General features: G+C 35.9%; 1 protein-coding gene across 1 annotated transcript in view; it reads right to left on the bottom strand.

Moving 5' to 3' along the window:
• Positions 1-1,956: 1,956 nt before the first annotated feature.
• RAB18 (RAB18, member RAS oncogene family) overlaps positions 1,957-25,123 on the bottom strand; it is a 62,753-nt gene continuing 39,586 nt past the window's right edge. The window contains exons 4-7 of the mRNA XM_020990315.2: positions 6,140-6,212; positions 4,466-4,584; positions 4,325-4,391; positions 1,957-3,269 (exon numbers count right to left, since the gene is read on the bottom strand). Coding sequence (XP_020845974.1) covers positions 3,097-3,269; positions 4,325-4,391; positions 4,466-4,584; positions 6,140-6,212 — 432 coding nt within the window. The 3' untranslated portion in view covers positions 1,957-3,096. The remainder of the gene's footprint in view (positions 3,270-4,324; positions 4,392-4,465; positions 4,585-6,139; positions 6,213-25,123) is intronic.

The following is a 25,123-nucleotide window of genomic DNA, read 5'->3' as shown; positions in this document are numbered from 1 at the left end:
ATAGGAATTATTTCTTCTCCTACTTCACTATATGTTATGCTGTAAACTAATGAAACACTATGAGTGTACCCTTACTTTTTTTATTACAGACTCCTACATAAAGTAATCTCAGGGTAATTATGAAACCAATCCATTTATACGTGTGGATGCAAGATTTTAGTTGGGATTTTTTTTCTGGCACAATACATCCACTCGTTTTAAAATAATGTCCATAGTTTCGAAAAAGGGACACTCAGATTTGAGTCTGAAAATAGTCTGAAATTAAGTTAAGCACCTAATTCCAAGCCTTCAATTTGAAACTCAATGGAGAGTCTGAGCACTTTTAAGTCAGGTCTTCAACATTGACTCCCAAAAAAACTTATGCTAGAAGAGTGCAAGCTCTTGGAGTTTCTGCCAACCTGGAAAGACTAAGTACGGGTTTACTGACATACTGTGTTTGTGGTGCTGGTTGGGAGATCTCCACTGGGGCTCTATGAGGTTTTTACCCATGATGTTAATGTAACAGGCTTTTAGCAGGTACTAACACTAACAGATTCCTACAAGGGTAAATTTAAAAGCAAGTTCTGAGTTGTCTAGAAAATGAAAACAGACAAACTGCTTTATACTCCTAGGTACTTCATGTTTCTCATACTCCTATGAGTTGAAACAAATCAATCTTTTTGGGCTTCAGTTTCCTTATCTGCAAAATGAGATGGTTTTTGGTAACTTCTGAGGTCTCTTCAGCTCTAAATCTATGTTCTAATTGCTCTATGACCAATCTTATTAAGCTGTGAGAGGCTCATCAGTAGAAGGCTAGCCACATCAATTCATGAAGTTATGTGTACCAGGGTATGGAGGGATTTTAGTCTGCACTGGTAGAGGAATTGCCCACAAAAGGGACATACAGATCTTCTGAGTATGTGACATAAAAGTATCGACACAGATGTTTTCTTTTGACTGCATCCACATGAGTGATCCTAGACTAAAGAGACATCTCTTTTTAATATTCAAAGATCTGTATTTAATATATACTTAATTCCTAAATGCTTCTAATAATCAAGATGGGGATACTGTTTAAACACAATTCTAAGGATAGTGATATACTAAATCTTTATTTAAATGATCTATCAAAGCGATCAGGAAAATAGATTCCTAAATATTAAAATTCCATTAAGTGAGCAGCAAAATGCCAACCCTATAACTTAGAAAAAGCTCATCACTACCATCAAGATCACTGGCTTCTTATTTGATAACTGGAAACAGGAAAATGTGCATAACCTGCACAGGTACACTGGGGAAAAGCAGGCTATGAATTATTTATTTTTTAAAATTGTAAAAGCTTACAATATAAATGGTCTTATAAAAGTTATATGATGCCATTTAATAACTAAATTCTGCCAATAAAATTAAGTTAAAAACCCAGTCCACAAAAAGAGTATAGTTACAGTTCTTTATGGAACAGAAAAATTTTTTAAAATTATGTCAACACATGCATTGTATAAAGAACTCAATAGTATGAACTAAAGTTTTAATGGAACACGAACAAATGACAAGTACACATTGGAATTATCTACCTCCTTCCAACATTTCAATATTAATGATACAATATTCAGTTTAAAAAACCCACTCAGCATGATGTATAATGCTATCTAGCAAATGTAAACAAAGTAGAATGTGAGGCTTTATGTGAAGAGAATGCATCTGAGAGACCAGGTTGTAATGAAATCTACTCTTTAAGAAAAATACACCCATTATGATGGTGAAATATATAAAATGCTTAAGAGTTCTAAATTCATATGTACAACAAATTTCCAAGACAAGAATACTAGTTGTTTGCTGTCATGTATTATGGTGACTGGCTTTCAAGGGAAAATAACCCTTATTTTTGGCATAAAATAACAGAAACCAATATGTAATAAACTTATGTGTATGTAAAAAATATACAAGTATATAATACCAAGAGGTTAGAAAATTGAATACTTTGGAAAAGATTTATTAGTCTGTACAAGTTAGTTTTGATAAACCACTGCTACTTGTTACAGTAAATTCAAGATTTTCATTGCAACAGTATTTCCCCACACATCAGAATCCTGAAGCTATATAACACCTTTTCTCAAACTGTCACTTCGTGCTTTTCTCCCTGACCCCCAAAACATAGAAATAAGGTTCAGAATATCAACTAGCCATTTAAAGCGATCATACGATACATATCTTCATAACATTAAACAAGCTATAGTTGAGATACTTGGGCAAACACTACCAACATTTAAGAAAAAGAGTTGGTTTTAAATGTGCTAAGTACTATATGAACAAATCACAATGAACACACTAATTTCATATCTCTCTGGAAACAAAGTGGGGGAAAGAACTCGACTGTCACTATCAGACACTGCACTATAAAACCTGCAGTGCAAAAGTGCCAGGAATCTAAGGTATATATCACAGGATTAAAACTCCAGTTAAGCAACTGAGTTATTTATTGAAGTGAATTAAAAAGTAGGTCCCAATTCTGTTATTTCACTGCTAGTTCAGAAGCATCATCAGACAAATGCAGGTGACTATAAATTCGCCGCAGCCATAACGCGTCTTGAGCTTTTGCTAAATAACCCCCAAAAAAAATTTTTAAAAAAGAAAGCTATAACATCAACTTCCTAGAGAAGCTGTAAGAACATGCTGTTAAACCTGCAAAGGAATTCATCAGGAATAGATCTGTTATACTTATAGCTCCCAGGGTTTCTAGGAGTTATACAAAGCAATCCAATAATCAGACAAAATTAACCAAAAAAGGAGACCAAAATGCAGACAGACAGCTTTACAACAGATATTTGTTGGATGGATTAAAAAAAATACATGATGAATGTAGGTCATAAAATCGAGTGCACCTGCTAATGCACACCCATTTTATGTTACATAAAAGACTGAAGGTTGCAATTTGTGCATGCTTACCATAAACATTTTTACCTGGGAAAGCTGATGAGTGTTTTCTTATAAATGTTCGCCATGATACAAAACAAATATGTGCAAACTGCAAGGTCCCTAAAATAGCAGTTAAGAAGTTTATATACAGAAAGATGACACTATCTGATCAAAAACACAAAAGATAGACCTTCCCAGAGTTTATAACATAGAACAATATCCTCCACATGCTCCTCCATGGCTTTCTTCCCTGTGTGATAGCCTTACTCCTTTATTCTGGTTCTCACTCTCCCACAGTCCAGGGGTTTGAATGATCTTTTCAACAAGTTCTTCAAAGGCACATTGTACACCATCACAGGTTTTTGCACTAGCCTCTAAAACATGGGGAAAAAAATAACATTCATCTTTCTTGCAAAAGAAAAATAAGCACCTGGAAGTAACATACAACTTCCTCTCTGTTTCTGTATTACTGGGAATTTTTGCTGGTAATTATTTTGGCATTAAGTCATCTTATCTTCCCAAGGTTTATTGTCACACTGGCAATCTTTCCCACGGGTCTCTCGTTAGTCTTTCCTGACTTATCTCTCAAAACTGTATTATAAAAACAACAGATATCAACCAGGGTCTCATAATCTATATTATACTTAATATTCAATAACTTGCTCTGGGCTGTAACCCAAAACTCTGGATATTACATGGACTTGATTTCAGAGACAGAAATAACCCTGCCTATTGAGTTTCTCATTACATGTAGGTTTAGCTAAGAGATTATGATTTAATGAGTGGCTGGCTCATTTAAACTCATGCAAGTCTGCCCTATAAGAAAGATTCAATTACACTGTAAAAGGAGGATAAAAGTAACCTAATTTTTCATTTGGTGTTTGTAACGCCAAGCAAATAAGGAAAAAAATAAGCTAGCTGATACAATTTAACAAAATTACTGGTTCTTCAACATTTAGACAATTTAGAATGCAAAACTAAAGTTTATTTTAAACACAAAACCAGACAAAATCAGGAACATAATCTAGGAAATAAAATCCTAGGACCTTCTGTCAAACACGTGAACTGATTCAAGTACTTAAAAGAATTAAATATTTATATTTAATTAATATGACCTAACATGACTACTTCATATTAAGGAGGAATCTTCAGGCAGCCTGGTACAAGAAGCTCAAACATTAAGATACAGTACCACTGATACTTATGTAATACCTTTAGGTCCAAAGTTTTTTCACATCTACTAGCTCAGTTTAACTTAGCATCATGATGATTCCCACAAGATTAAACTGCCATCCACAAAACGAGTATTAGAATACAAATTCCTGGTGCTCCTGACCCCAGAACTCACTCACTTGACACTATCTGAATGAGTAAAAACTACATAATTACATCTTGGCCCCAGTCAGAACACATAACTTTATAAACCTACCTATAAATAACATGGAATGCTTCCGTGCAAATTTCAGCCCTTCATTTCTATCAACTTCACGGTATTCCTGTAAGAAAAACCTAAGTATTAATAAAAGCTCTATAACATATGGCTAAATGGTCAATTTTTCTACCTTCTTACCTTATCAATTTTGTTTCCAACTAGCATTTTTACTATGTCATTTCTTGTGCAGTATGTTTCCAATTCGTTTAGCCAATTATCCAGCTTAACAAAAGTATCTCTTCTTGTGACATCATAAACTGAAACAGAAGGTTTAAAAGCCACAAAATACACATTAAAAGGAGGAAAAGAATTTTTAAATGTTAAAACTTGCAACAAACACCTCACATCTTCAGCTACGGTTACTATTATCTACTTTATCCAGATGAAAATGTTATAATAAAAATTCACCTTTAGTGGCTATAAAAACCAGACTCTTGATAATGCATTCCACTTGATGGCAAAACAGCAATTACTTCTAACCACAGTAGTAAGAGCTGTATGATCAACAACTTAATGAATATAAATTAGCAACATTACTTTTAACTTGCTTGTAAGTTTGAGCCTAAGTCAAACCATGTTTATATGTAAATCCTCAGTAAAATACTAAGAGATTTCAAAAGCATTTAACCTCTCATTAACCTCCTAGCCAGTTTCTTCCAGACCTGCAACTATTACATTTCAAGAAAAATATGCTGCATATGACCAAATTTGTGTTCCTTATTCTGTCCTTTGCTCGTTTTCTTTTTACTATCTATTACCTTAATCTTATTGCTCCTAATAATAACATATGAAAATACAGTCATATAGTGTTTACAGCATTCCTATTTATGAGAAAAGAAATGAAGCTGGAAATGTTAAGAATCATTTTCCTGATTAACAAAAATGAAATTAAAGCTTTGCAAATGATAAGAATTGTATATTCCTCATTAACACCTTACAAAAATCCATTTTATACAACTACGGTACAAAACTTGCTAGGAAAAAATTTTCATTTGCATATTCAAATGTCCTGCACTGAAAATTTTTTTAAACACACTTCAAGGAATTATAAGTTGGCAGAGGGCAGTAAGCTACTGAGCAAATTGTCTTTAATGTACAAGGGAAAGTAGTAGGTGGTTTCATTCATGGACCTTCACTCTTCTTTTTCTTTTCCAAACTCCTAGGTCTTTTAGTGTATGCTGTTCTTCACAGGTCATTGTAATTTAGGAGTCTGGAATGTTTGAAATGAAGAGGGGTAGACAGAAATCAAGGGTAATTAGGATAAATGGTGAACAAAACAGCTAGATGTGGATTACTATAACATGACACATATTGCAAAATCAGGACTGTCAATAAAAAGCATATACTGCCCTTTGCATAAGGATCAGCAAGGTCAAATGCCTTGAATTGTTTTCTACTAGTGGTAAATGGTTTGTGTTGGGCCATATATATTCTTTCTTTCTCCTCATCAATCTTGTGACCAAAGGCATGCATTGAGTAAACCACTGGCCAAAACATCAGTTTCTCTCTGCCTAAAGATAGCTGGTCTAATACTTATGTTGACTCTGTAATATTGTCTTCATTAACATTCTGCACTAACAATTAAGTAAATTAGCCTGGATTTTATCCTTTGAAGGAAAGGTAGCTGAGGAGTAGTTACTATATGGTTCTTAGTATGAATAAACACTTCAAAATTAAAGATATGGCACTGAAGAAAAAGAAGATTTTTAAATACAAGATTTAATAAAACGAGAATTTTCTAAAAATATTTAATTTCAACAAAAAACCACATATCCAGATTTTTACATTATCACAGAGAAGTAAAATGCTTACCTAATATAACACCTTGTGCACCTCTGTAATAGCTGGGTGTCAGTGTTCTGAAGCGCTCCTGACCTGCTGTATCCTAGAAAAGACAAATCAAAATTAAAACACTAAGCCCATCTCATCAGTCACAGGCTCATAGGCACCTTACAAGCCATCTAGCTCAAAGCCACTCATTTTACAGATGAGAAAATTGAGGGCCAAAGAGGTCAAGTGACTTGACCAGGACCACACAGGTAGTGAGCACCAGAGCTGAGATTTGAATCCAATTACTACGACTCCATAATTAGTACTTATTCCACTGTACCATGTAAAACAGTAGATTTTCCAAATCCACTAAATTAAGTCAAAGTAGCACTGTTGTTCAATATACCACCAAAACATCATCTCCCATAATAACATTGAAAGAAAATGTTACAACTGAAAAGTTTTCATTAAATATGAAATGAACCAATATTAAGAAATCTCTCTCTTGAGAAAAGGAATAAACATTTTATACCATTTTTCTTTTTAAATTTTATTATGAAACGCTTACTTCATTTAAAAGGAATTATAAGCATCTCGTGCTGTAGTTCGTAAAATATGAACATTAAACAAAACTGATTAAATATACATTTTGAACTATTTACATTTTTTAATAAAAACTTTAACATAAAAATATTAAAAAAAACTTTTCGGTGTACCTTTCCATTATCTTTACACCTATACTTTTCTTTTGGTTATCTTTTTACTTTAGAATATTTCATATTTTCATATTTCTTTATGCTTCTATTTTTTCACTTAATTATATCATATTCCATTATATTGACATACTAGATTTTTTAGCCACCCCTAAGCTTAAATATTTAGGCTGTTCATAATTTTTCACTAATATAAGCAACTGTGCTTTTAGAGACTTTTTTCCATAATCCTACAATAATTCCAAAGGCAGGACCGAGTGCAGACAGTATGATTTTTGGGGGTATTCTGGTATTCTACCAGATTGATCTCCAAAAGGATTCCACTACATGGTAATATATAAGTATGAACTAAGCAATGCAAAAGCATACTTTCTTTACCTCAAGTACAGAAGGATCGAATTTTATTATTTTTACTAATTTTGGTCACAGACCTAGAGCTGGAAGGGACCTTACAGGGTTATCTCAATCAACCTCTCATTTTACAGAGGAAAAAACTGAGTCTCAGAGAGTGAGCTAACTTCAGCCAGGTAACAAAGGTAAAAAGTACTAGAAGTGAGATTTGTACCTAGGTCCTCTGACTAGAGCTAGCTGTGTTTCTGCTGGAACCTCAGAGCGCTTTAAGATGGGGTTTTTTTTTGAGAGGTTGAACATTTTTTCAAGCATTTGTAATCTTTTTTAAAAAAATTTTAATAAGTTGCCTCTTGATCATTTACCAGTTGGGAGTGGATCTTAATCTTATATTGAATCAGTTCCTTACACATATAAATGCCAAATTTTCTGTAATATATTTGCCACACTTTCCCCAATGTTGATTTATAAATTTTGCTTCTTTGTTCGTATAAAATTCTGAACATTTTCTACATTGTCCCCAACTAATTTCTCTCACTTATTCAAGAGATCAAAATTTCTCTTTTATAAATAGGTACATTATTCCGTTTTATCTTAACTCTAATGCTATTTTTTTATCCTGCATTTTGGAAGGAATTTTCTTGCACAAGTTACATGTAATTTCTTACTATGGAAATAGAACTAATGAATTAAACCAGAATACTAGTTGGATAGGAGAAGGGAGACTATATTAGCTATCATTCTATCTCTACCCTGAACCAAACTATGCTTCCTTTTCATTTTCTTTGGGTAACAGGACACTACTCTAAGTATTCTCACCAGTAGCAGTGAGGAGTCAGCCCGACCCATCAGCTGACAGTGGTAGGTAGGCTTGGCTGGGAGGCAAAGTAAGTGAAAGCTTCTTTTGCTTCTTATAAACCTTCAAGCCTTGAGGCACTAAAGAGTGGTGCTCTGGAGGCAGGGAGAGCAGCTGCCTGATCCTTCCCCTTAGGGGAAGCAGGGAAAACAGTGCATTGAGGAGAGGGATGTTCATTCTTGTGTTTGTATGCCCATCTAGGAGGGTCTGGCATACACAACAGGAACTAAGAACTTTGATGTTACCTAGTCCAACATACGAACTTTAGAGATGAGAAACCTGATACCCAGATAGATTAAATAAACTGCCAAAAGGCATGAAGCTAGTAAATGCACTAGGATTAAAATCCAGGTATTACCTTACTTTCTGCACTATGGAATGCACAAAGTTCCTCTCACTCATATTAGCTGTATGACCCTGAGCAGGCCATCAGTCCTTCTCAGTGCCCCCAGGCACTGCTGTAGATTACATGAGGCTCTGCATTGGTAGAGTTTATTAAATCAAAGAAATTACAGGTCCAGGTGCCCCACCCCACCTCCTTCCCCAAAAATCTACAAAGTTTTAAATCAGAAATTTCCCTTTATCTGTTAATAATCATAATTCCATTAAGAATTATTAATTCTTAACTTCAGTTAAAAAATTTTAAATGAATATATAGTTGAGTACTGAATACAAGATTAGCTTAAAAATTCACTAAAGCCATACCCTTTGACCCAGCAACAGCACTTCTAGGGCTATATCCCAAAGAGATCATACAAAAAGGAAAAGGACCCACATGTACAAAAATATTTATAGCAGCTCTTTTTGTGGTGGCAAAGAACTGGAAATTGAGGGAATGTCCATCAATTGGGAAATGGCTGTTGTGTAACAGCCATGCTATGCGATGACTAATGTTGATAGACTTAGCCCTTCTCGGCAATGCAAGTATCTAAGACATCTCCAAAGGTCGCATGATGGAAACTGCTATCCACATCCAAAGAAAGAACTATGAGTTTGAATGCAGATAGAAGCACACTATTTGCTATTTTTTTCTTCTGTTTTATTTCCTCCTTCTGGTGGTTCCTCCTATTGGTTCTAACTCTTCCTTACAACATCACTAATGTGAAAACATGTTTAATAGGAATGTATAGCCTACATCAGATTGTGTGCCATCTTGGAGAGGGAGAGGGGGAAAGAGGGGGAGAAAAAATTTAAAATCAAAAGCTTATGGAAGTGATTGTTGATAAATCAAAATAAATTAATAAAAAAAACTCACTAAAGCAATATACAGAACTATCAAAATAAAACAAAAGTAAGACAATATTTATTTTAGAACCCAAAGGGTGCACAGCGCTGTGCTTGCTCTTTATGAACATATGCCAAAGATTAGAACTAATAATGGTCCTCAAGGAATAGAAGCATAAATGCTCCATATATAAAATACAAATAATACCTACACAAGGGCAACTGACACAGAGGATAGAGGACTGGACTTGGAATCAGGAAGACTCATCTTCCCGAATTCAAATCCAGCCCCAGACATTTATTAGCTTTGTAACCTTGGGCAAGTCACTTAACCTTATTTGCCACAGTTCCTCATCTATAAAATGAGCTAGAGAGGGAATCAGCAAACTACTCCAGTATCTTTGCCAGGAAAATCCCCAAAATGGGGCCATGGAGAGTTAGACACAGTAGTTCAGTTAGCCTCCCTGGCACTGCTCCCATATCAACCTCTATAGCACAGGGCTACTGAGAATAGTTACTGATACATAATCCACACAGGGAAAATAAAATGGATTTTAAAAAATTCTACTGGACTATGACACAGTTGGATGGATTATATCATTAAATTAGGACATCTATCTGGGGAAAGCACTAGAGCAAGCGTGATATAGTGGGAAGAGCGCTAGACCTGGAGTTAGGAGAAATCTAAGTTGACGTTCTGACTCTGACATTTACTAACTGTGACCATGGGGCAAGTCATTTCATTCCCCTGAAGCTCAGGTATCTATCTCACATATAAAATGTTACATAAAATGCTTTTTGCAAATCTTAAGGCACTATAATAAAAACCAAACACTATTATCATTATCAAATGAACAGAGTTATAGATAAGGACTACAGAGAATGAAAAGATATGGTTAGGTTATAATTTATACAGAAGGAAGAAATAGTTATAAAACTAATGGATTATTTAATTATATAAAATATTGTCTGTGGAAACTCTTATGTGTTTAAACTAGCTCTCAACTGACCAAGATGCAGCTAATAAGACCATTGTTTAGCTCAGTGTCTGCTGAAGTAGGTAGAAATGGTCACCCTACATCTTCAATGGATTATAGCACAATCCTCCATGGGATAACCAGAGGGTGGGCAGATGGACTCACATAAACCCACGACATGATAGCCAATCACAAGGCTTAACTTCAATACAACCTCACCCTCATTTCACCCAACACTCCTTTCACAACCCTCCCCTCTGCTGTGCAACCTCTCCCCTTATATTCCAGGCATAGGCTTTTCAGAGCAATTATAACCTAACCACAACCACAACACCTACACCACCAGCTGCATGGGTGAAATTCTCTGTGTTCCCTTCACCTCCATCACTTTACAGCAGCAGCAAGCACCACCCACCAGCAATGAGTAACTAGTAAGAACCCAGCCTCTCATCCAGAGAAAATGAGCATGATCTTTCCGGGGAGGAAATGGATATTCAACGAAATAGGAGACTTCCATACCTTCCTGATAAAAATACCAGAGCTCAACAGAAAATCTGATCTTCAAATACAAGACTCAAGAGAGACATAAAAAGGTAAATAACAACATGTTATTAACATGGCCAAATTGTTTATATCCCTACAAGGGAAGGTGACACTTCTCTGGAGAAATGTATTGTTATTACACCATGTTAAAGGGGTATACATAAAGGGGGTGGGTATAAATTGACTTTGATGTAATGATGAAAAAAATCTAATCAAGTGGGTTAAATGGATCCAAGCAAGTGAATTAATCTGATCTAAGAAAATGTACTGAGAGAAAAGGAAAGGAGGAGGCACACAAGGGTAAATTACATCACAGGAAAAGGCACAAAAACCTATTATAGCAGAGGGAAAGAAGGGAGGGAGATGAGCATTGTTTGAACCTTACTTTCATCAGATTTGGCTCAAGAAGGGGATAACATGATCAGTTAGGCATAGAAAACTCACATGCCCTATAGGCAGTAGGAGGGAAAAGGGGAAAGAAAAGGGAGGGGGCTAATAGAAGGGAGGTGGGACTGAGGGAGACGGGTGGTCAAAAGCAAAACATTAGTGAGGAGGGAAAAGGAGAAAGAAAAGCATAAACAGGGGGAAAAGGATGAAGAGAAAGACACAGAGTAATCATGATTGTGAATGTGATATATGGAATGTAATGGAATACTATCGTGCTATAAGAAATGATGAACAGGCAGACTTCAGATAAACCTGGAAAAGACTTGTATGGTTTGATGCTCAATGAAGTGAGCAGAACCAAGAGAATGTTGTACACAGTAACAGCCACATTGAGCGATGACTGACTTTGATAGACTTAACCCCTCTCAGCAATACAAGGATCTAAGACATCTCCAAAAGCCTCATGATAGAAAATGCTATCCACATCCAAAGAAAGAACTATGGAGTTTGAACGTAGATCGAAGCATACTATTTGCTATTTTTTTCTTCTGTTGTGTTGTTTCCTCTTTCTGGTGGTTCCTCCTATTAGTTCTAATTCTTACTTACAACATCACCAATGTAAAAATACATTTAAAAGGAATGTATACGTATGGCCTATATTAGATGGTGTGCCGTCTTGGAGAGGGAGATAGGGAGGGAGGGGGAGAAAATATTAAAACTCAAAAGCTAATGGAAGTGATTGTTGATAAATTAAAATAAATTAATAAAAAAGAAAAAAGAACACAGCCACTCTCCTTTTCATTTTTGGTGGGACAAAGTAATCAGATAAGAAGGTATGGCTAGGCTGCATTCTAAATCTTATTACCTTATATTTCCCCCCAGATTCACACTTCTTAAAACTTTTCTCATTTCTACTGATGACTCTACCACCCTTCCAGTCAACCATATTCATACTTTTGGTATAATGCCCAATTCCATATGCTTCCCTCATCCCATATATTGAATCAGTTACCTAATGTTGTAGCTACCTCTACAACTTCAAGTCTCTCCCAGCTCTAATCCATCCTCTGTATCACCGTCAAATTGATACTTCTGATGTTAAAAAGTCCAACCACATTAACTTCCTCCTTAAAAAACTCCAATGTCTCTTATTAACACAAGGATCAAATATTATTTCATTTTTATTGCATCCTTAAAATTTCTAGCTTTGTGTTCTATAATATGTATAATTATTAGTGCAGTAATATAGGCATTTTACTTTACAGGTAAAAAGATAGAGTGCTCAAAAATTTTTACTGATGAAGTGCACAATTATCACGACAACCTTTCTAGGCCTCAGTTTTCTTATCTGTAACATGACGGGATAAAGCTAGATTATCTCAGATTCCCTCCAGCTCTAAAATTCTATGGTTTATGCTGTCAGTTGTCATATTTCTAGTCTGAAGTCAAGAGCTATGTATGTTACAACACCTTCTTGACTTCTTAAAATCAAGCAAATTCAGGGGCAGTTAGGTGGCACAGTGGATAGAGCACTGGCCTTGAAGTCAGGAGGACCAGAGTTCAAACACAGCCTCAGACTTGACACTTACTAAGCTGTGTGACCCTGGGCATGTCACTTAACCCCAATTGCCTAACCACCCCCCCAAAAAAAAAGTCAAGCAAATTCCATTTAGAAGGGGAAAGGAAAGGGTCAAATTCTCAAATCATTTCCTTCCATTCTGCTGATTTCCCTGCTTTTTCAAACTCTGGAGTTCTCTGCTTGCCCCTTTTTTTTCCCCAAGAAAGTCACAAGGGTAGAATGTTAAAGAACAGATTTCCAAATTATGTCAGCCAAAGGGAATAACCAATCTAGTAGCCAAATGCACAGCAGATGGAAAAACATTAGATATAATACATGATGTAAAAACTGATGGCTGTGACTATTTCTCTGAAAAATAATTGGCAATAATGCACAATATTTATAAATACAGAAAATACTTTTCACTTGACTACAGGCTGAAAGTCTTTCTCATTTTTACTAATTCTAGTCAGTTGGTTTTCAGCTCTTGTCTACAATAGTTAGGAATCCTTCCCACCCCAAACCATAATTTCTAATACTCAGAAACCAAACAGAACCTGTATATGAAAGCTATCTATAAAAAAAGTATGTGATGTTATTAAGTTTCATAGTACCTCTCCCCTTATTACAATACTAGGAGGGTGGAAAGAAAGGGTAGGAGTTAAAGTAAAAGAAATAAAGAACCACTAGAATTTTAAACAAATGTAATTTAATATTATCAGGATCTTTAACATAGGGTATTTTAATTACTGGCTACAGATAACATGGTAAAATTAAGGAAAGAAAGACTAAAATCTATTTGAGCCTTTTTCAAATCAGCTTTACATTTTGGCACACCAGGCAGAGAGCATCAAATCTCAGTGTACATTCCAATTATATGCAAGACTGATCATCAGGAAATGAGACATGCTGTCATAGAGCCCAAAGACACCAGAATGTTATGTTCTCACTTTAAAACAAAGGCCTATCAAAGTTCCCAATACAAAAACGAGCTTATACTAATGGCCAGCAATTTTAATGTTCAATGTTATTTAGGTTATGTTACACAATAACCTAAGTAGAAGAGTAAATGAAAACCACTGCAGAAGATAGCCACTGGAGGTATGAAAACAATCGGATGTTAGTTTTTAGACTACTTTTATAGATTTATACTTAATGGAAGAAAGGAATTTTTAAGAATTCACAATGAGGATCAGCCAGCCTCTCTACACCAGCTATACCTGTACAATGGTAGGAAGTCCCTTAACTTCCAGGGGCCTCAGTTTTCTCATCTGAAAAATGAGGGAGTTGAACTAAGTGGCCTCCAAAGTCCCTCCCACCTCTAGATCTACAATCTCAGGATTTTATCACAATCATAAATCTAGGCTACAACCAGTGTAATCACACAAAGGTCTCCAAACAGTCAAATGGAGATCTCTTAATGCTTTAAGAGAGGGCTGCAGGAAGGATTTCCTGAAATGATATTGAAAGGCATAAAACAATAGAATTCCAGAATTGACAGACACCTGAGAGGTCTCTAATCTAAAAGCCTTCACTTTAGGGAAAATTAAGACCCAACAAGGCTAAATGATGAACAAGGTCAACAAATGACAGAGGTTAAAAATTTCCTATAAGCCAAGATTCCCTCTACATATGTTCCTTCTATTATGTCGAATTGCCACAATAATGCCTGAGCTGTGGCCAGGGAAACCAAGTCATATTTCTTCAGTATAAAGCATCCTACTCTACTACTTCCACACCCATCTCGTTTGTCTTTCACTCTGCCCAGAAGTGTTACTGATGTTCCATGGCCTTGCTCAGGATTAGAAAAGAACACAGGAGGAGTTTTTCAAAAGCAGCTTCACAGAAATCTCAGACTTTGAATGGACTCTAATGGCCATCTAGTCCAACCCATATTTGAAAAATAATTCCCTTTATAACAAACAACAAGTGATCAAATCTTTTCTTAAAGGTCCCCAATAATAGGGAATTGCCTAATTTCACATTTAGAAAACCCTAATTATTAGGAAGTCCAAATCTGTCTCCTTTTAACTCTCCACCCATAGTTCCTATTCTGCCCTCTGGGGCTAAGAAGACCAAGTCTAATCTTTCTTCTACAAGAAATTTTTATTTTAAATTTTAAATACTTGAAAGTAGCTATTATGTCCCACCTCTCCCCATATGTTCTTCTCCAGGATAAATGTCCTCCATTCATATAGCAAAAACCTAAGACCTGTTCAAGCTCCTGGTTACAAAACTTTCCTTCATGTCAACACATTAGAGCACTTTGCCCTGAAGGAACAGTTCTGTTGCTAACTTGGAGGAAAAGCTGAGCCAACACACAGTTGGCAACAGTGGAGCAGAAAAGGAGCGGGCAGTTTTCAGAGATTTGGTGTACAGCACTGCATTTGCTCATCTGGGTCTGAATACTTACAAACATCAGGAACTGGTTTGACAAAAATGGAGAAATTCAGAAGCTGCTAAATGAAAAACAACAACTCCACAGGATTTACCAGTAGGATAATTCATCCATCTCTAAGAAGGCAGCATTTAATTCCATCAGAAGTAAAGCATAAGCAAAGCTTCAAGAAATGCAGGTTTCTTGGCTCAGTAAGAAGACAGATGAAATTCAGTTTTATACTAATAACAATCCAAAGCTCTTTCATGATGCTGTGAAAGCTATTTGTGAGTCAAAGACCTATGGTGCATCTCAGCTACTCCCTGATGATAGAGCCACATTTATTAGTGATAAGGACATGATCCTGGAGAAATGGGCTGACCACTTGTATAATACTCTCAACACACCATCATCAATCAATGCTAGCACTGACTGTATACCTCAGGTTAAGATCAATCCTTCTCTAACCAAACTTCCAACTGAAAAAGAGGTTTTGAATGCCATTAGGTTCCTTTCATGTGGCAAAGTACCTGGTGCTAATTCTATTCCAGCTGAGATTTACAGGGGGTCTACTGCCCACACAAAAGCTGATTGAAATTTTCCAGCTTATAAGGCAAGAGGAGCTTATCCCCCAGGAGTTCAAGGATGCTTCCATTGTCCATCTCTATATAAAGGTAAAGGGAACAGATTGTCCTGTGACAATCACAGAGGACTCTCTCTCAGTCATTACTGGCAAGATTCTTGCCAGAGTCCCCTCAATTGGCTAAACCTTCACCTGGAAGATGGTCATCTACTTGAGACCCAGTGTGGCTTCAGAAAGGACTGAAGAATGGTTGATATGGTGATTGCTGCCCTACAACTCCAGAAGAAATGCCAACATCAGAACAGAAGTCTGTACACAACATTCATCGATCTGACCAAGGCCTCTGATACTGTCAGTCGTGAGGGCTTGTGGAAAATTATGGCAAAATTTGATTGCCCAGAGAAGTTCATCAGTATTGTATGTCAGTTTTATGATGGCATGATTGCAAGGGTTCTGGATAATGGGCACTCTTACACTTTCCCAGTCATCAATGGAGTGAAACAAGGCTGTGTGTCTGCTCCCACTTTTTAGCATGATGTTTTCAGCCATATTGTCAGACACCTTCAATGAGGATGAACATGGCAAAGACTAAAGTGGAAGGAGAGTTGGTGCATGATTTTTTTGTTTACAGATGATTGTGCACTCAGTGCAGCCTCTGAAGCTGAGAAGCAACAAACTATGGATTGATTCTCTGCTGCTTATGCCAGTTTTGGCCTAACAACTAACACTGAGAAAACACAGGTTCTCCACCAGCCAGCACTATGCCATCCATATGTGGAACCACTGGTTGCAGCAAATGGAGAAGTATCAAATGCTGCCTTGTTGATATACTTTCCAGGGACGTACTCATAGATGATGAGGCTGACACAGCTTTGCCAGAGCTAGCTCAGTTTTTGAAAGGATCCAAAGGAAAATGTGGGAGATAAGAGGTATCAGACTTCCTACCACACTGAAAGGCTACAAAGCTGTTGTGCTGACCTCACTGTTGTATGCCTGTGAAACCTGGACACTATACCAGTGCCATGCCAGGAAACTGAATCAATTTCATCTGAATTGTCTTGGGAAGATTCTGAAGATCACCTGGTAGGATGAAGTACCAGACATTGAGGTCCTTGTTTGAACTGTCTGGAATTCCAAGCTTTGTCCACATTGTTCACATGCCAAACGTATGCTTGCCTAAAAGACTATTTTACAGAGAACTCACATAACACAAACACTCACATGGAAGTCAGAAGAGTGATACAAGGAGATTCTCAAGGTCTCTCTGAAGAATATTGGAATCAACTGCATGATATGGGAGATACTGGCAAAGGATCTCACAACATGACGTGTCCACATCAAAGATAGCACTGTGCTCCATGGGAGCACAACTATAGTAGTTCAAAGGAAACAGGAAATGTTCATCTCCACTCTGAATGTTAATGTAGACTATTTGTGCCTGAGCTGTGGCAGAGACTTTCAAGCTCTTAGCTTGATTAGCCACAGTGGGACACACATAGTACCTTGACTCCAATATAGTGATGTCATTATGGTTCTCTTCCAGAATAAAGGACAACCGACTACCACCACTACAACACTTTCCATCATATCAACATCCTTCCTAAAATTTGTTACTCAGCATCAGACATTAATATGTGTTGACTGGTTTTGCTGGACTACCTGTCAACCTCCACCCCACAACGCTTTCCTTTCCTTTCCTATTCTTGTTACCTGCGATGGTTCTTTAAGTAGGGGAAAGGATTTTTGGAAATGAAGATGATAGATCTGACCAAGGTAGAGTACAGTAGCAACACTTTCATCTTTTTCCCAGAAACCATGCTGCTCTCAAAATGGTCAAAACTACCACACAACACTGGCCAGGATATAACAGGTTCCCTTTAGAGTTTGGTATTCCATTTCCACCCCTGCTCTCACTTAAAGCTGAGTTTAGTAATTACATACTGCAGAGTTTAACCTTCCCAAAGAGCACATGATGATATGGACACAATTATTAACACTTTCATCCTTGAGAAGATATTGATACTAATACCGAGCAAAGAGAAAATAGGTACAATGGAATGAGTTTAGGAACAAAGTATATATATCTAAGAAGTTCTAAAATTTAAATTTGGCAACTAATTTATAATTCTTCTGGGGTAACAAAGAAAATGACAGATTCTTCAACTAAGTTTCCTCATTTGGAAAAACGGGTCAAAAAGCATTTATTCCTTAAATAAAGAAATACAACATACTGCACGATCAAATTTCATACTACATAAGTGCTAAGTAACTAAAACAGGCATTTCACAATGTTTTTATGAGTTTTTCTTTAATTCCAATAAATTTTTGTATTCTGTACAGAATTCTGAATTATACAATTCCCTTTTATAATCTCCAATTAAAGGAGACGGTAAAGTAGCATCCAGTTTATTATTTACCACACTTTTCCATTATATAGTTTTTTCCAACTCTTATAGCTTTCACTGGTTTGGAGGAATTTAACAACTAAAGCAGCTATTCTACATACACACATACACTATATATACATACTCTATCCATGACTGTAGATTAACAGGCTTACCTATGCAGTATCTATAATCCAACTGTATCAAAACTAGAATCAACACTTTTAACTTCTGTAGTTTCATCATTGATATTTTAATGCTGTATCTGTATTTAAAAAATGTGTTTTTTAAGGGAGTAGGGTATAAGGAGCAGAGGAAGGAGTGACCATTGGCTCAGGACTTGGCAAATTTCAGATTTTAAAAGTTATGGGGTTTAAAGTTTTCCTACATGCAAAAACTGCTTTAACTGAAAATAATTTTCCACCCTCACAACAAATAAAATTACATAGAATGTAGAATGAAAATTACCAAAAAAAAATGCAAATCAAAATGACTGCTTCTACGGAAATTAATCATCTTGAAATTTACTGGTCAAATGATGGTCAAACAAATGTATTTCAAAATTCTATCATGATCAATTGAAATTAACATTTCTGTTTTCATTAAGTCAGAATATTCTATCTACAAATTAATTCTATAACTTTAAAATAAAATAAAGCAGGGCCTAGAGTCTTCAGAAAGTTATCAAAACCCATGCATTTCAATTGGTATTCCTGAAAATCAGTTTCAATAATATTACCATGATGAACCACAAAATGAAATCAGAACTTATTGACATGAAAATATCCACTTTCAAAGAAGGCAGAGAAAAGCCAGGAAGTTGCCTGAACTCCCCCCAGCCTCCCTCAGAAGCAATGTTAAATCAGTGTTTAAATGGATTTCATAGCAACAGAACCCACAAAAAGACAGAGTGAAACAATTTTCCAGCTTAAGATAACTTAGGACTTCAGGAAAGGTATGTCTCACTTAAGTAAAAGGGGAGCACAATCCAGCTCAGATGCTGCCAGGAAAGTCAGCAGAAGGCTCTTAGCCACAGCACAGATCAGCGACCTGTGGTCCTGGCTCAGTAGGCCAGTGGCACAGCGGGCCAGCTGTGAGGCCTCTAGAACCCAGAGCAGAAGGCAAACTGCCAGGCCCAGAACGCAGTGCACAACAGGTGCAATTTGGCTGGGCCACTAGAGCTCAACTTTAAAAGTCATGAAAATACACAAGAAAATGAGCAAAAAAAAAAAACCCAGAAAAGAGCTCTGACCATAGAAAGCTATTGTGGCGACAGGAAAGATCAAAACACAAACTCAGAAGAGGACAACAACATCAAAATGCCTACATGCGAAGCCTCAAAGGGGAATATGAATTGGTCTCAAGCACAAAAGTCCTCTTGGAAGAGCTCAAAAAGGATTTTAAAAATCAAATAAGGGAGGTAGAAGAAAAACTGGGAAAAGAAATGAGAGTTATGCACGAGAGAGTCAATAGCTTGGAACAGGAAAAATAAAAATTGAAGAAAACAATTCCTTAAAAAAAAAATACAACTGGCCAAAATGGGGGGGGGGGGAATTATGCTGAAGAAAACAACCCCTTAAAAAGTAGAATTGTCCAAATGGAAAAGGAGGTAGAAAAGCTAACCAAAGAAAATAATTCGGGCAAGTGGAAGCTAATGACTCTATGAGACATCAAAAATCAGTCAAACAAAATCAAAACAATGAAAAAACAGAAGAAAATGTAAAATACCTCATTGGAAAAACAACTGCCCTGGAAAATAGATCCAGGAGAGATAATTTAAGTATTAGACTACCTAAAAGCCATGATCATTTAAAAAAAAAAAGAGAGATCCTGGACAGCATCTTTCAAGAAATTATCAAAGAAAATTGCCCTGGTATCCTAGAACCTGAGGGTAAAATTAGTCCTTGAAAGAATCCATCTATCACCTCTTGAAAGAGATCCCAAGATGAAAACTCCAAGGAATATTGTAGCCAAATTCCAAAACCATCAGGTCAAGGAGAAAATACTTCAAGTAGCCAGAAAGAAACAATTCAAATACCAAGAAGCCACAGTTAGGATTACACAGGACTTTGCAGAATCTACATTAAAGGACTGGAGGGCTTAGAATATGATATTCTGTAAGGCAAAGGAGTTTGGATTACAACCAAGAATCAACTACCCAGCAATACCGAACATAATCTTTTAGGGGAAAAGATGGACATGCAGTGAAATAAGGGACCTTCAAACTCCTCTGATGAAAAGACCAGAACTGAAGAGAAAATTTGATCTTCAACTACAAGACTCAAGAGAAGCATAAAAAGATAAACAGGAAAGAAAAATCATGTTATTGAATAAGGTTAAACTGTTCACATTCCTACACGGGAAAACGATATTTGTAACTCTTGAGAACTCTGACTCTTATTAGGACAGAGGGTGTAGGTATAAGATGACTTTGATGTGACGATATAAAAAAACTTAAGGAGTAGAAAAAAAGGATTATACTGGGAAAAGAGGACAGGGGGAGACAGAATGGGATAAATGAAGAAGTGCAAAAGACCTCTTACAAAAGAAAGAAGGGTGGCTTGAGCATTGTTTGAACCTTACTCTCATTGAATTTGGCTCAAAAAGGAAATATCATATTCACTCAGATGAGTATAGATATTTAACTTGCCCTTTAGGGAAGTAGAAGGGGAAAGGGAAAAGAAAAGGGGGGAGGGGTGCTAATAGAAGGTACGACAGATGGAGGAAGGCAGCAGGCAGAAGCAAAACCCTGGTGAGGAAGGACAGGGTGAAAGGAGAGAGTAAAGTATAAATAGGGGAAAAAATAGGATGGAGGGAAATACATAGTTCATAATCATTACTCTGAATGTGAACAGGATGAACTCTCCCATAAAATGGAAGCAGATAGCAGAGTGGATTAAAAACCAAAATTCTACATTATGTTGTTTACAAGAAACATATTTGAAGCAGACACACACATACACACACACACACACACACACACACACACACAGAGTAAAGGTAAAAGACTGGAACAGAATATATTTCTTCAGCTGAAACTTAAAAAAAAACATGGGTAACAATCCTGATCTCAGACAAAGCAAAAGCAAAATTAGATCTAATTAAAAGAGGTAAGGAAGGAAACTACATCTTGCTAAAAGGTACCATAGACAACAAAGTAATATCAACACTAAACACATATGCACCAAGTGGTATAGCATCCAAATTCTTAGAGGAGAAGTTAAATGAGTTACAGGAAGACATAGAGAGCAAAACTATACCGAGGGGAACTCAATTTAACTATAAAATAAACAAGAAAGAAAGTAAGGAGGTGAATAGAATTTTAGAAAAGTCTGGAGAAAACTGAATGAGGACAGAAAGGAATATACCTTTTCCTCAGCAGTACATGGCACTACACAAAAACTGACCATGTGTTAGGGCATAAAAACCTCATAATCTAGTACAGAAAGACAGAAATATTAAATGCATCCTTTTCAGATGATGTAATATAAATTACACATATTAAAGGGCCATGGAAAGATAGATTAAAAATTAATTTGAGACTAAATAATCTAATCCTAAAGAATGAGTGGGTCAAACAATAAATCATTGAAACAATCAATAATTTCATCAAAGCGAATGACAATAATTAGACAACATACCAAAATTTATGAGATGCAGCCAAAGCAGCACTTAGGGGAAGTTTTATATCTCTAATTGCTTACATAAATAAAATAGAGAAAGAGCAAATGCAACTAAAAAAAGTTAGAAAAAGAACAATTAAAAATTCCCAATTAAACACCAAATTAGAAGTTCTGAAAATCAAAGGAGAGATTAATAAAATCGAAAGTAAGAAAACTACTGAACTAACAAATAAAACTAAGAGCTAGTTTTATTGGGTGGGGGAGAGAACCAACAACAAAATAAACCTTTCACTGATTTGATTTTTAAAAAGAAACCAAATTACTACTATCAAAAATGAAAAGGGTGTTGGGGCAGCTAGGTAGCACAGTGGAGAGAGCACTGGCCCTGAAGTCAGGAGAACCTGAGCTCAAATCCAGCCTCAGACCAAACACTTGACACTAGCTGTGTGACCCTGGGCAAGTCACTTAACCTCAATTGCCTTAAAAAAAAAAAGATGAAAAGGGTGAATTCACCACCAATGAAGACAAAATCAAAGCAATAATTAGGAGCTATTTTGCCCAACTATATGCCAATAAATCTAACAACTTATTGTTAAGTGAATGGATGTGAAATGGATGAATATTTACAAAAATATAAATTGCCCAGTTTAACAGAATAGGAAATAAAATACTTAACTTCATTTTGGAAAAAGAAATTGAACAAGCTATCAATGAAGTCCTTAAGAAAAAAATCTGCAAGGGCAAATGGATTTACAAGTGAATTCTACCAAATACTTAAAAGAAAAATTGATTCCAATACTATATGAACTATTTAGGAAAACAGGAGGAGGAGTCCTACCAACTTCCTTTTATGACACAAATATGGTGCTGATACCTAAACCAGGAAGAGCCAAAACAGAGAAAGAAAATTACAGACCAATTTCCCTAATGAATACTGATGCAAAAATTTTAAACTAAAACATTAGTAAAGAGATTACAGCTATTTATCATAAAGATAATACACTATAACCAGATGGGATTTATACCAGGAATTTAGGGGTGCTTCAATATTAGGAAAACCATCAGCATAACTGCCCACATTAATAACAAAACCAACAGAAATCATATAACTATCTCAATAGATGCAGAAAAAGCTTCTGACAAAATACAGCACTCATTCCTATTAAAAGCATTAGAGAGGACAGGAATAAATGGAGCTTTCCTTAAAATGATAAGTAGCATCTATCTAAAACCATCAGCACACATTATCTGTAATGAGGATAAGCTAGAAGCCTTCCCAATGAGATTGGGCTGGAGTAAAGACGCCCATTATTATCTCAATTATTCAATACTGTACTAGAAATGTTAGCCTGAGCAATAAGAAGAAAAAGAAATTGAAGGAATTAAGCAATGAGGAAACAAAACTATCACTCTTTGCAGATGATATGGTACACCTAGAGAATAAACTAAAACACTATTTGAAATAATTAATTTTAGCTATTTGCAGGATATAAAATAAACCCACATAAATGATCAGCATTTCTATAGATTACCAACAAAGCCCAGCAGCAAGAGATAGAAAGAGAAATTTCACTTAAAAATAACTGTAGACAACATAAAATATTTGGGAGTCTACCTGTCAAGACAAACCCAGAAACTACATGAACACAATTATAAAACTCTTTTCACACAAATAAAATAAAATCTAAACAACTGGAAAAATATCAATTTCTCATGCATACACAGAGCTGATATAATAAAAATGACAATTCTACCTAAACTATTTTACTTATTCAGTGACATAGCAATCAAACTACCAAAAAATAATTTTATAGAGCTAGAAAAAAATAATAACAAAATTCATCTGGAAGAACAAAATAGTTAAGAATATCAAGGGAATTAATGAAAAAAAAATACAAAGGAAGGTGGCCTACCCATACCAGATTTAAAACTGTATTATCAAGTAGTAATCATCAAAACTATTTGGTACTGGCTAAGAAATAAAAGTGGTACATGAGTAGAATAGATTAGGTACACAAAACGTAGTAGTAAATGACTATGGTGTTTATATTGTGTTTAATAAACACAAAGACTCTAGCTTCTGCACTAAGAACTCAGTATCTGACAAAAACTGCTGGGAAAACTGGAAAAGAATATAGCAGAAAACTAGACCGTATACCAAGGTAAGGTAAAAATGAATACATGATTTAGACATAAAGGCTGATACTATAACCAAACTAGGAGAGCAAGGAATAGTTCACCTGTCAGATCTATGGAGAAGAGAAGAATTTACGACAAAGCAAGAGATGGAGAACGTTATGAAACGCAAAATGGATATTTTTGATTAAATTAAATTAAAAATTTTTTGCACAAACAAAAACAGTGCAATCAAGATTAGAAGGAAAGCAGAAAGCTGGGAAATAATTTTTATAGCCAGTGTCTCGGTTAAAGGTCATTCCTCAAATATATAGAGAACTGAGTCAAATTTATAAGAACATAAATCATTCCCTAATTGATAAATGGCCAAAGAATACGAATAGGCAGTTTTCAGATGAAGAAAGCAAAGCTATCTATTGTCATGTGAAAAAAAAGCTCTAAGTCACTATTGATTAGAGAAAAAGACTCTGAGGTACCACGTCACACTTATCAGACTGGCTAATATGACAAATAAGGAAAACAATAAATGTTAGTGATATGGGGAAACTGGGACACTAATGCATTGTTGGTGAAGTTGTGAACAGATCCAACCATTCTGGAGGGTAATTTGGAACTATGTCCAACAGGATATAAAACTGTGCAACCCACTGATGTAGCAATACCACTACTAGGTCTTGTATGCCAAAGAGATCATAAAAATGGAAAAAGGACCTACATGTACAAAAATATTTATAGCAGCTCTTTTTCTGGTGGTAAAGAGCTGGAAATTGAGGGATGCTCATCAGTTGGGGAATGGCTGAAGAAGTTGTGGTGTATAAACATAACGGAACACTATTGTGCTATAAGAAATGACGAGAAAGTGGATTTCAGAAAAACCTGGAAACACTTCCATGAACTGATTCTGAGTGAAGTGAGCAGAACCAAGAGAACATTGTACACACCAACAGCAATACTGTTCGATGAAGAACTGTGAATGACTTAGCTCTTCTCAGCAATACACTGATCCAAGACAACTCCAAAAAACTCATGATGGAAAATGCAATCCACACCCACAGAAAGAACTATGGAGTCCGAAAGCAGATCAAAGCATACTACTTTCACTTCCTCTTTTGTTTTTTCTTTCTTGTGGTTTTTCCCTTTCGTTGATTCTTCTTTCATAATATGACTAATGTGGAAATATGTTTAACATGATTGCATGTGTATAAGCTATGTCAGATTGCTTGCTGTCTTGGGGAGGTGGAGGGGAGGGAGGAAAATTGGAAACTCAAAATCTTATAAAAAACGAATCTTGATAACTATCTTTATAGGCAATTGGAA

This window comes from Phascolarctos cinereus, unplaced genomic scaffold (assembly GCF_003287225.1).
Source record: "Phascolarctos cinereus isolate Bilbo 61053 unplaced genomic scaffold, phaCin_HiC Scaffold_1;HRSCAF=81, whole genome shotgun sequence".
Lineage (NCBI taxonomy): Eukaryota > Metazoa > Chordata > Mammalia > Diprotodontia > Phascolarctidae > Phascolarctos > Phascolarctos cinereus.
Note: the sequence above shows the minus strand (reverse complement) of the source record. Positions and strands in the feature narration are given on the sequence as shown.